The sequence below is a fragment of the Brienomyrus brachyistius genome, chromosome 1, assembly GCF_023856365.1.
Source record: "Brienomyrus brachyistius isolate T26 chromosome 1, BBRACH_0.4, whole genome shotgun sequence".
Classification (NCBI taxonomy): Eukaryota; Metazoa; Chordata; class Actinopteri; order Osteoglossiformes; family Mormyridae; genus Brienomyrus; species Brienomyrus brachyistius.
This window is the reverse complement of record NC_064533.1, coordinates 20,012,271-20,023,942: the sequence shown is the minus strand read 5'-3', so window position 1 is coordinate 20,023,942 and position 11,672 is coordinate 20,012,271. Positions and strand designations below refer to the sequence as shown.

The 11,672-nt window shown below is 44.4% G+C and overlaps 1 protein-coding gene across 3 annotated transcripts in view; it reads right to left on the bottom strand.

The window, feature by feature from the left end:
- Positions 1–441: 441 nt before the first annotated feature.
- The window catches only part of myo3a (myosin IIIA), a 53,051-nt gene continuing 41,820 nt past the window's right edge, over positions 442–11,672 (bottom strand). For all 3 annotated transcript variants that reach the window (XM_049020693.1, XM_049020686.1, XM_049020701.1), the window contains 13 exons: positions 11,508–11,587; positions 11,157–11,234; positions 10,623–10,828; positions 10,409–10,520; positions 10,136–10,298; positions 9,449–9,535; positions 9,200–9,323; positions 7,969–8,935; positions 7,697–7,841; positions 5,951–6,042; positions 4,973–5,013; positions 2,962–3,111; positions 442–2,622 (listed from right to left, as the gene is read on the bottom strand). In XM_049020693.1, coding sequence (XP_048876650.1) covers positions 2,514–2,622; positions 2,962–3,111; positions 4,973–5,013; positions 5,951–6,042; positions 7,697–7,841; positions 7,969–8,935; positions 9,200–9,323; positions 9,449–9,535; positions 10,136–10,298; positions 10,409–10,520; positions 10,623–10,828; positions 11,157–11,234; positions 11,508–11,587 — 2,354 coding nt within the window. In that variant the 3' untranslated portion in view covers positions 442–2,513. The remainder of the gene's footprint in view (positions 2,623–2,961; positions 3,112–4,972; positions 5,014–5,950; positions 6,043–7,696; positions 7,842–7,968; positions 8,936–9,199; positions 9,324–9,448; positions 9,536–10,135; positions 10,299–10,408; positions 10,521–10,622; positions 10,829–11,156; positions 11,235–11,507; positions 11,588–11,672) is intronic.

The window sequence follows — 11,672 nt, the reverse complement described above, 5'->3', positions numbered from 1 at the left end:
GTCGCGGTTGTCTTGAGCAAAGTACGGTTGCATAATTGCTTCAGTATTAAAAATGACCAAAAATGGATGAAGTGAACAGTTTTGAATTATTAGTGTTTTGGATGATGCTTCTGCAAATAAGAACGCAACAGAATGAAGTCGCTTTATGTCTTCCTAAATTTATGTTCTAAGTGCCACCCAAGGGCGTCGTTAGGTCTATTTTATTTATTTATTTATTTATTTTTGAGGGAGGGGGGTTAATTTTTTTTAGCTCTTCTAAATGAATGTGTAAGTATAGCTTAAGTCCCGAATACTTTGCCATCGATTCCCCCTAATACAACTCCCCTGCATGGTGCCAACGCTGATGTGTGTAACACTGAAAAGGACAAGACATCTTGTCAAGTAAGCTATTGAAATATCTCAACGGTTCAATTCATTCTTATTAACCAAGCGTGTTATACACCTATTATTTTTCTTCACAACTTAAATAAAACTTTCAAAAGTTAAGGCACGAAGATCAATCAGAACACAAACATATTCAAAGAAATGTCTAAATAACTGCAAAAACATTAACTGTAATGAATCTTTTACATATATTTTATGACCAGATTAAACTAATTTGATGTGAAACTGGATTAACATGTTAATGTCTGACCACAAAATCATTGCGACCACAGCTCATGAATATTTACAGGGAAAAATCCAAACACTTTTAAATTATGAATCCACAATATCCCACACATTTCTCAAGAGCAAAACTTTTCAGTGATTTTTTTTCATAAATTGAATCTCTGATATTTATACCACTGAAAGGAGAAACTGGGCGCTGTCCAGACAGCTACAGGCCGTTTAGATGAGTGGTTTTCAAACTTTTTTGCTCTGCTACCTAATTTTTACCATGCCCGCTCAGTCGCGACCCTATGTCAAGTATAGCTAGGTTTAAATTAACGCTATGATCAAACATACTGCGTGCTCTGCAATATACGCCAATCGATGCCTATCGCACAAATCTGATTGGATGTGCCAGTGAATTTTAAATTAGGGATCTGTGGTTTGGCTTCGTGGATTGGTTGAGCGTCCACTAGTTTTTCCCTAAGCATTTGCAGACCCAAGACCCGTTTGTATAGCCTAGGTTAATTATACAACTGAGCTCAGAAGGAACTTGCTGGTTTTAATATGCTTACATTTCCATTTGTCTCGCGACACTTTCAGAACTTGCCGCGACTCAGATTTTGATCGCGACCAAAGGGTTGAAAAATCGCTGTTTTTAATCACTAAATAGTTTAGGACGCATGGGGACCGGTGACAAATGGAGACAAATATAAACCACAGCAAAATGCAGTTCTCTGCCTCTCCAGCTATACTGATTTAATCCCCGTTTAAAGGTTTGATTACGAGTCATTAAAACGAAACATGGCACAAAGGATGTAACAAATATTACGGCAGTGTATACGACATAGTAAACGCTACTGAAGCAAAATAAGCTACGTAACTGTGTTGAAAAATGCGTTAAACCTGTGATACATGAAAATTTGCGTCTAATTATAACAGCTTTGTTATAATTGAACACACTTCGCGTTTCAGCATTTATATACATCCAATGCAGGACAATGCGTTCTCAACAACCCAGCCGTTAGTTTAACTCTGTGACATACGCTCACAAAAATATATTTTCTGCGTCTTCTGTTGCCTCTTTATGTCATAAAAATATTACTTACTAATTGGGATGTAAACATATATTCTGCCTCTTTTTTTCTGATATAAAGAAACAGCACATGCAATTACACAGCAAAAACAGGCCTACATATAGCAAAAAGTATATGCATACATACTGTATGATCACAAAGAAGTAACACATACCAGAGTAAAATACAAAACAATCTCTTTATAGCAGGCAAGAACAGCCATAAGTGTAACATTTCTACAAAGTTTAATTTGTGATTGCAGTCCAGGTCTTTTGATCCCTGTGTATAGTGATCTCATGAGGTTTCGTCCTGACTGCTTACTTTGGCTCATGCAAAGTCACCCAGACTTCATGACATCATCATTTTAAGCAATTACATGGTGCCCCGGGAAGTTTAACACTCAATCTCTTTAGATCCAGCTGGTTTACATATCTGCCTTCAAAGGCTTTCAACCAGTAGTTTTCCTAGTTAAGTGTCATCAAAGTCCCACCCACTGTGTTTATCATAGCAGCTTCAGAAGATTCCAAACCAAGAACCTTCAGCTGGACATCTAGTCACGTCCCTCATGTGAACATCCTCCAGATCTGGACGGGAGGTAGTGAGTTGACTCCAGCTGTGTGACCTCCCAGTGGTGGGGCCTGGTGTTGCGATGTCAGCACCTGCCTTGGGCACCAATGCCAACAAGGCCGGTGACAATGCTAACGAGGTCAGTGAAGCCACTACCAATTCACATCAAGTGCTCAACAGAGCCCGGGAGGCCGAAACAGCTCATGGACGTGTTTATGAGACACTTCAGATGAATGAACTCCACCCGGCGCATCAAACACTGATCCTAGATCAGCACTAGCGTTATTTTACGAGCCTTTGTCTTTGAGAGGTCTTCCTGAGGAGCTTCCTGTAGTCGTAGGGGTTGTCATCAGCCTGGCTGTCCGTGGATGGCATTCTGGGTGAGGATTGCCTATAAACAGCACAGATTAGGGGGAGAAAATGTAAAGTAGGGCCAAAAATTAATGAGAAGGAGGGAAGAACCCAGATTGAGGGACCACTTCCTTATTCCCCCTTATATCCAGTATCAAACTGTCAAGCACATCATATAGGCCATATAACAGTAAGGTGTAGAACGTAATCAGCAGCTGTTCTGACTACTGTTGCATGACCGTTTCAGGATTCCTGGTTCAAACCTGATATCTGCTCATCTATACCACTGTGCTTTGTATCCCACCAGATGTAAATGCTACATGCTAACTGGACAACTCACACATACCCTACTGTGACACTAGCCATAAGCACGTCACACCTTTTTTCTTTGGGTGTGTCTGGCTCTGAGGCAGGCCTCGGGGTGGGCTTCTCGTCGGTGGACGTCTTCTCGCTGGAGATGGAGGGCGAGGACTTGCTGGTAGACAGCTCCTTGTAGTAAGGATCATCCATGTCCAGGAGCTTCCCTTTGCTGATGCCATAAAATAGCAGAAGAATGTCAACCTTAGAAAGGCATGTGTGTAAAGCCATGGTGCTGGAGTCATGCGCCACCTCGGAGATCGGCTGGTAATGCCTGTATCCCAGGCAGCACATCAACAGCATCAGAACATTCAACTGAAAGCTGCCGTTATCAGCTTTTTGGGTGATGGATAACCAGATGTCATCTTCTGCTTATGGAACCAAACGGAGCTATTTTTTTCTACTTTCTATGTTTATTTATCTCTCATCTTCAGATCGCTGGACCATTGTCTATGTACAATGTGTGTTGCCCAGCAGCCCCCAGGCTGCACAAACAATTACGTCACTCAGACCTGACCAAACAACCACAGCTTCACAGTTCGTCAAACCCGGGATGTAGAACACTCAGGGAGAACCATGAGAGCACTGATGCTTTGTGATTTCCGCAAATAAATCACAGAACATCCATCAGTATCCTACCTATCAGTATCATCATATATTTAGGGTTACAGACTATATGAGTGCTCTTAAGCTGCCCAGACAGATTTATTATTATGGGAGGGCAGGGGGTTTAGTCTTTCTTGGTCAGCATCCATTTTGCTGTTATCAATGGGGCCTTGGACTTGACGGCCCCCACACGGTGCATCTGGGTATAGACTTCTTACCCATAATGCCCCACGCTCCCCTATGGCTTTCCCCAAGTGACTTTTTGCATCGTTGCCTATAAGGCAGATGGGCTGTCACTGTAACACATTTCAGACATCCCCCCCCACCCTCGCCACACATCACACATTTCATCCAAACCATGCTGTCACCATCAGCTGCAGACGCCACTTCTTCACTGACCTTCACCCTCTTAATGATGCATATAAACTACTTCCTCCTTCCCATCACCACCTTTATTTATCTAGTAACAAACGATCACCCTTGATGTAAGCCTCACCCTCTCATCCTGCTGCAATAAAGCCCTGAGTATCTGCGTCCAACTCTCAATCTTCTAGGCTCCATTTAAAAGCCCCCCCGAGCACGACAGTCTATGGGCGGGGACACACCTATATTTTCTGAATCACACGGATGGCAAAGCCTCGTAACTGTCTTTAATTGTCCCTGTCATATAAAGCCATGCTTTTTCAGTGCTGTAAAGCAATCACTGATAATGACTTTGGGATCAGAAACCAGGAGTGATATTATTTATCAACAGAGAAGGTGACTAGTACAAGTTACACAATGAGTACAAGTAAGTTACACAATGAGTGTGATATAAACAGAAGTATACTAATAATAAGCTATTTGTTCTGAATTTTTCATGCCATTTGCTACATCCATCATCCACCCCTTCACCCATCCATCCGACCTTCTCTTTCACACACCACAGATTTCAGATCATTCTACAGGGTCCTCTGAGATTCCCAAACCAGCCCAGGAGATATAATTGCTCCAGCGTGTCCCAGATCTCCCCTGGGGGGCCTTTGTCTGGTCAAAAGTGCCCAAACACCTCCCTAGGGAATTGACCAGGTGGAATCTTTAAAAGAAGCCTGACACCCCCCATCCCTCCAGCTGACCTGTTATGCAGCTCAGCAGCCCTGTGGATGAACCTGTGCTCTTGACACTGTTCTCTTAGTTAGAGGCGTGGGGGCGTGGGAGGGGCATGGAGACCCTGGCAGCACTTTATAGGGGCCCCAAAATGCACTGCCGGGGCTCCCCCGTGCACGGCGAAATCTATCCTAGGTCCCCATGGTGACATTATGGCCCAGAATTTAGATTAACCAATAAACTATGGGCCATGACTTCACTGCCTTTAAGAATGTAAATAACATTCCCTTTCATTCCCCATGGACTGTAAGTGCCATGACATACGTAAAAACATACGGTACCTTTGCTTCCTTGGACGCCGTTTATCATCCTGGACTGATCTCTGAAAGCACACAGACAGAACACAGCGAGGGAAGCCCATCGTCAGGTAGGGAAGATTTCCGGGTACTCGCTTGTTTGCTAATGTAACATAAGCAGGGGCAGATTAACCTATCAGGGAGGCCTAAGATGACATCAGTATGGATACTCAGGGGTTGCCAATTTAAGTCATCACTCCATTTTTCTCAAGGTGAGGTGGGGCCCTGATCTTAAACAAGCCCATAGGCTTTATTATCTGCACATCATTAGGGTACTCCTTGCGCATTATTTTTGAATTTATCATTTATTTAATCTTGTTTATTGTTATTTAAATTTTTATATAAACATGTCTGTTGTGATGTATGTTATGTGATGCGTGTTATATGAGGTTACTTGTTGTTCCTATTGCTGCTATAATAAGAACATTTTCCTCTAAGGGATTAATATAGTACTCTCTCACGTTCTCTCACTCTTTCTCTCTCTCTCATTCTTTCTCTCTGTCTCACTCTTTCTCTCTCTGTTTCTCTCTCACTCTTTCTCTCATTCTTTCTCTCACTCTTTGTCTCTCACTCTTTCTCTCTCTCACTCTTTATCTCTCTCTCATTCTTTCTCTCTCTCTTTGTCTCTCTCTCACTCTCTCTCTTTCTCTCACTCTTTGTCTCTCACTCTTTCTCTCTCTCACTCTTTCTCTCTCTCTCACTCTTTCTCTCTCTCACTCTTTCTCTCATTCTTTCTCTCACTCTCTGTCTCTCTCGCTGTCTCATTCTTTCTCTCTGTCTCTCTCTCAATCTTTCTTTCTCTTTCTCTCATTCTTTTTCTCTGTCTCACTCTTTCTCTCTCTCTGTTTCTCTCACTCTTTCTCTCTCTTTCTCTTATTCTTTCTCTCACTCTCTGTCTCGCTCACTCTTTCTCTTTCTCTCAGCTGAGATGTAACTGGCCAATCGTATGACGGAGCCACTCACGTGGATAAGGTTATAGTATGTGGAGTCCTCTGGCGTGTTTAGGGTCTTCGGCTGCTGTGTCCTGCGCGGCGCCCTTGTCTGCTTCTGCTCAGCTGCAAATGTGCAGGTAATCAACACATTTACGGAAGCACAAATATCACCCCCAAGAGAAATGCAAGCTTTTTAAAACAAGCAGTAAAATCTGGACACGATATGGAGTCGACACATAGCTCAGCATACAGGAAATCAAAGGCTGGTCCTGTGATGGATCTGGATGTCACTTCCTGTCAGAGCGTAACACCTGAAAAGGGTTTCATGAAATCTGGTGACCTTTATGGACCGATGTAATGCTTGTGTCATGTGTGGTTATATGAATTTGTTTTTGAGAGTACAGACACATGTGGAAGCCTTCCCTGCACGATATCCCCCTCTCACGTGGACATTACACCATAATGAAACACCATCAGTCAATGTCCATGAAACCTAATTGGCCGCAGGAAAGGTGGGCAAATTTATCAAATGAGGCGTTTAAAAGGTCGTCATAAATATCGAATCGTCGGGACGCAATCGGAGACTTGGACTGGTTATTATAATCGTCACCATTAAAATGAAACATGATTATTTCATTACCTTCCAGCAAAGATAACAATGTTACTGACATTCAAACTTCAGGGGCAGCAATGCCCAGCGACTGGTACTAAATATTAAAACGGAAGTCTCGAATACCTCATGATTAAATTACCAAATTATCAGGAAAGGGTTCGGATGGTAAACCCATCGCTGAAATGATTCCAGTTTCGGCAGAAATCTGATCCGAAAACATGTTAGTGCATCTGTCATGTCAAACAGTTTCTTTCAGTCATTATTTGTTCAATATAAGACATACAAATACCACGTAATGGGACAAACAGACTATCAGAACAATAGCACAGGTTCCCCAAGATGTTGTGAAACACAACATGGACAACTGTATCTGTCCTTTTGGTAATATCTTACTCCACCAGAGACAGGCAGGTGTCAGTCATCATCTGTGGAAAAGCAGAGTTTGGGAGACAGGAAGGTTTGCCAGTATCAGGGCCTGACATGTCCTTTAAATACTTTGATTTTAATCTGGCTCAGAAATGTACCAATAAAAGCAGGGAAAAAAGTAAATAAAGCTGCATTTTCTAAGAAAAAACACATGCTCAATACGCCTACAGATGAAGGCACGAAGATGTGCTTAATTCCTCATATGAAGCTGTGAAGCTTCGTGGGATGTTTTCTGTACAAGCTGTATAACAGTCGTATCTAAAAGCGCATAGGAATGTTAGTGTACTCGCCTGACTTTAGTTTATATCCCACATGCATTTAAGGGAGTGCAGGGAAACTTCAGCGAGCATGATCAAAAGCATTTGTTCCAATAAATGTCAGAGAGCTTGCTCGCTGAATATGTGCCAAGCGAACAATAAGAAGCTATAACAACATTATTCATTACAGTGGCTGATACAGGTACTGTCTGGGTGAAAGCATTTCATATTTATTTTCAATGCTGGGAAATTCAAAAACTACAGAGAAAGACCTCCTTCTCTTGAGGTAGGTCATAACAGGTCATCAAACTGACATACTAAGGGTGAAAAGTCTTCAAGACAGACGAGAAACCAAAGGATAGCTCTTACTGGTGTTGGTGCTAAGAGGCAGCCATAGTATTTGGTGTATGATATGGACATCATATGAAACAGTCAGGACAGAGGAATGAAAAGGACCAGGCCTTCAACCAGGGCTACATACCTGCTTGGTGTTGACTTGTTGCGTAACTGTTGAGCTGGTTCCCTTTCATAAACATACCGTTGCTAGTTGGGTTTACCTGGTGGGCCAGAATGATTTCATTCAGTTTCCTCTGAAGAGCCATGTAGCTTTCAGATGCTTCGGTTACCTGTGGTAGGATTGAGAGAAGGAGCCAATCAATGCTGCCATCAATGCTAGAAGAACATCTTGCAGTAAACGCATTACCGCACCTATTCTGAAAGCATCCTCAGACACAATTCAGAACAATTTCTTACTTGCTTAGAAAAGTGCTCCAGCTCCTCCACCTCTTTCTGCGCTGTCATCTTTAAGTTCTTCCGGTCTTTATAGCCTCGGAAGTTGCTCTGGATTTTCACTGCAGCTTTCTCCTCGTCCATTGAGTCATCCTGAAGTAGCTCTGTACTATCGAGTGGAACGTCGGTATCCTCAGGGATCTCTTCCACAGCTTTTTCAGGTTGTTTTTTTACCTCACTCTCCTCCTTCAACCTTTTCCTCTCCTTATGGCCCCTGAAGTTGCTCTGGAGCACTGTAGCAGCTTTCTCCTCATCTATATCAGCGTCCTCACTGGGTGACCCTGGCTTCAGTTCCGGTTCTGGCTCTGGTTCCTGTTCCAGCTCATCTTCCGGTTCCAGTTCCGGCTCTGGTTCTGGTCCCGGCTCTGGCTGCGGCTCTGGCTCCAGGGCCTGATCCCTTGCCTGGTGCTCCTGCTTGACCACCTCCTTCTTATTGGGTATCTTCCCCTCCTCTTGCAGCCTCTTGCGTTCCTTGTGACCGCGAAAGTTGCTCTGGATGACGACGGCGGCTTTAGTCTCCTCTTCTTCGTCATCATTTTCCAGGACCTTCTCTGATGGGGACTCAGTGGGCCCTGGAGAAGGGGGCCTGTCCTGCTGAGATGCCATATCCCCTTTTCCCCTCTGAGGGATCTTCCCCTCCTCCTTGAGCTTCTCCCGCTCCTTGTGTCCTCGGAAGTTGCTCTGGATGACGGTGGCAGCCTTGGTCTCCTGCTCAAGGTCAGCTTCCTCTTCTGTACCCTTTCCACTGTGGGGGGGTTCCTTAGCGCCATCCATGGGCTCCATGTCTGACACTCCTATTGAGTCCTCCTGGTCATCTTCTTCTCCCTTGCTTTTTCCATTCAGTTGGCTGGTCTCCTCTGAGATGTCCGTCTCCGTTGGGGCACCTTCTCCCGTATCGGAGTTGCCTTGGTTGTCTTTCTGCATGGCCTCCCTAGAGGTAGAACAATATGGTGACATTTATAGCTGGGTTACTGAAGCACCTCAGCGCTTCATTTCCATTTTACCTCACTCTACCCCAACTCAACAACTGCAGTTATTGCTAAAAAAAAGAAAGAAAATAAGCCGCATTTTTTAGGCATGACAGGAGGAAGCTACAGGAGGGTTGTCATCACAAAAGACAGGCTCGTTGGGCAAAACCATGCAATTTACAGCAGTTGTCACAGTATGTCCAAATCATTCTGATAGCATCACGTACTTCTTCCTCTTAAAGCTTTTCCTTTCTTTGTGGCCCCTGTAATGGGCTTGAATCTTGGCTGCAGCTTTATTTTTCTCATCGATTAGCTCCTTGAACAGGCTCCTGGCGAGGTACCCTCTGCAAACTGACACAGAAATGTAATAAATTCAACCTTCTGTATAAAGGGGATGGGAAGATCCACAAAATAGCATCTACCATAAAGATATATGGATTCTGTTGACAACAAAAAAATATTGTGGACCATCTTACCTGCCTGGAACTTGATGATGAAGGCCTCCACTTTAACTGTATCCTTACCACCGGTGACTTCTTTCCGGACTTTGTATCCCCTGTAAGCTAATGACGAAAACGATTGACCAGACGTTAGTGAATAGCCAAATGGCCATAATAAGTTTGCAATATCAAAGTGTAACTGAGGACCCTCTAAGTCAGGGGATATTCTCTAGGTGGCAGGGAGCGTTATACTGTAGTATTGCTATTATTAGGGTGGAAACAATAGCAAGGCAGGAATTAATGTTGATATCATTATTTAATACATGTTAATATTTTCTGCTGATTTCAGGGTAACAAATAGTTTTGAGTATCGAGTAAAGTATTGAGTCAAGTATTGTTTAGAGTATTTTAATATCTACAGCACAACTTCGGGGCCGCCTGTGGCTCAGTGGGCTAAGCCTCTGTGCCTGTGATCAGAAGGTGACTAGGTCAAGGCCAGGCTCAGCACATCCGTGAGCCCTTGAGCAAAGGCCTTAAGCCCCAGTTTCCTGGATGCCACCTCAGGTGGCTGCCCTTTGCTGCTAAGGTTGCTCTCACCTATGGTGTACAAGATGGGGTAGGCAAAAAGAGGAACAGGGAACAACAAAGTATGATCATTTTCAGGTCACAGCAACGAGCAGGCCTGGTGGTATCATAGATCCCATCAGAGGATAGTGAGCTCACCAGACTGTAGGACCACAGCGCTCTGTTCCCTCTTCTCCAGAATCTTCCGGTACCTCCGGGCTCCCAGCCAGCCCTTCACGCACGCCTGCAGGAGGACCACCCGGTCCGTCACCACCCGCACAGCCAGGTTCAGCTGCTCCACATGGTAGTACTTCAGGAACACCTGGCCACCACCGAGATGCACACGAATCCACACACACCGCAGATTTAGCTTCTCTAGCCAGTGACTTTGTACGATGGTAAATTCATTTTTGTTAATGGTTTGGATGTTACTTTTGTTTTCCCGAGGACCCAATTCTCCAGTTTCATTTTCTCCAGAATGGCTGCACACGTTTCTGGAGTCAAGGTGGGCTCTTCATTTGCTTTGAAGGCCAGCAGTGAGTACCTGTAGCAAGAATAGTCTAAGCAGAACCATTCGACTCATAAAACAAACCCGTGAAGACCCGCTGACTGCTTGGCTTTGGAAAAGTGTCTTTGGTGTCCTCACCTTTTGATGAAGTTAGCAAAGAGTATGCGATGGGAGTAGCCCTGCCTGCGGATTTTCGCTGTCTCCAGGACGCCCGTGTAGCGAAGCTGGACCAGGACCTTCTCCCGATCAAACTTGTTGGCGTGACGATCGTTGTTCGGTTTGATACAGCGGACAAAATGGGGCTGCCCAGCTACCATTTTGGAAAGCAGGTCCATGAGAGAGTACTGGGGGATGGGGAACATGGCAGGGAGGGTGGGAACAAAAGATTCTTAGCAAAGATGCGACAATTCAATCAGGTGGTGCTTTTAAGGCTTCTAGCTTCTACTGTAGTTTTGCACAGCACGGTGGGAGGCCGTGTGAGGCTCATTGGGTTAGGCTGCTGTGCCTACGATCAGAAGGTCCTCAGTTCAAATCCCAATGTTGGAAATTTCACCATTGGGCCCCTTAGCTGGGCCCTTCATCCCACAAATACTCTAGGTACTATCTGGCTCTGATCCCATTCTCAAAAAATTGTATGTCCCTTTAAAAAAATGCAATAAACTTGTGTCTTACTCTGAAATAAGATGCTACTGTCTGCGTTCTCATGTTGGTCGTCTCTCTGGGATGATGTGAAGTCTCACCTGTGTCCGCCTCAAACGTAAATAAAGAATTACCAGGTTGCACTGTTAATAACACAGATGGACCCCGTTCATTAATCACACACTCCATACATATGCAAATGCCAGAGAGGCAAATGCACTCAGATTGTTAAATGCTATACAATGGGAGATAATGAGCCAAATTACATTAGCATTTGTGTCGTGATGAGGGGACACCAAGAGAGGGATAGATGGGGGGATACAGAGTTAATCTGTCTCAGTGAGAGACAGTGGTTTTTTCCCATAGCAGCACAGGAGATGGTACCTTGGACAAGTTGAGGGTGCGCTGGGAGGGGCCGGTGTGACTGGCCCCTGTTGTTTTGCCCTTGGTGTGAGCCAGGTTGCCTGAAAGAAAGCAGGAAGCTTCCATGTTAAGAGAGAAGGGGGTCATCCCAGGAGGTCTTCAGTGCTATTGGTACACCAGAAAATG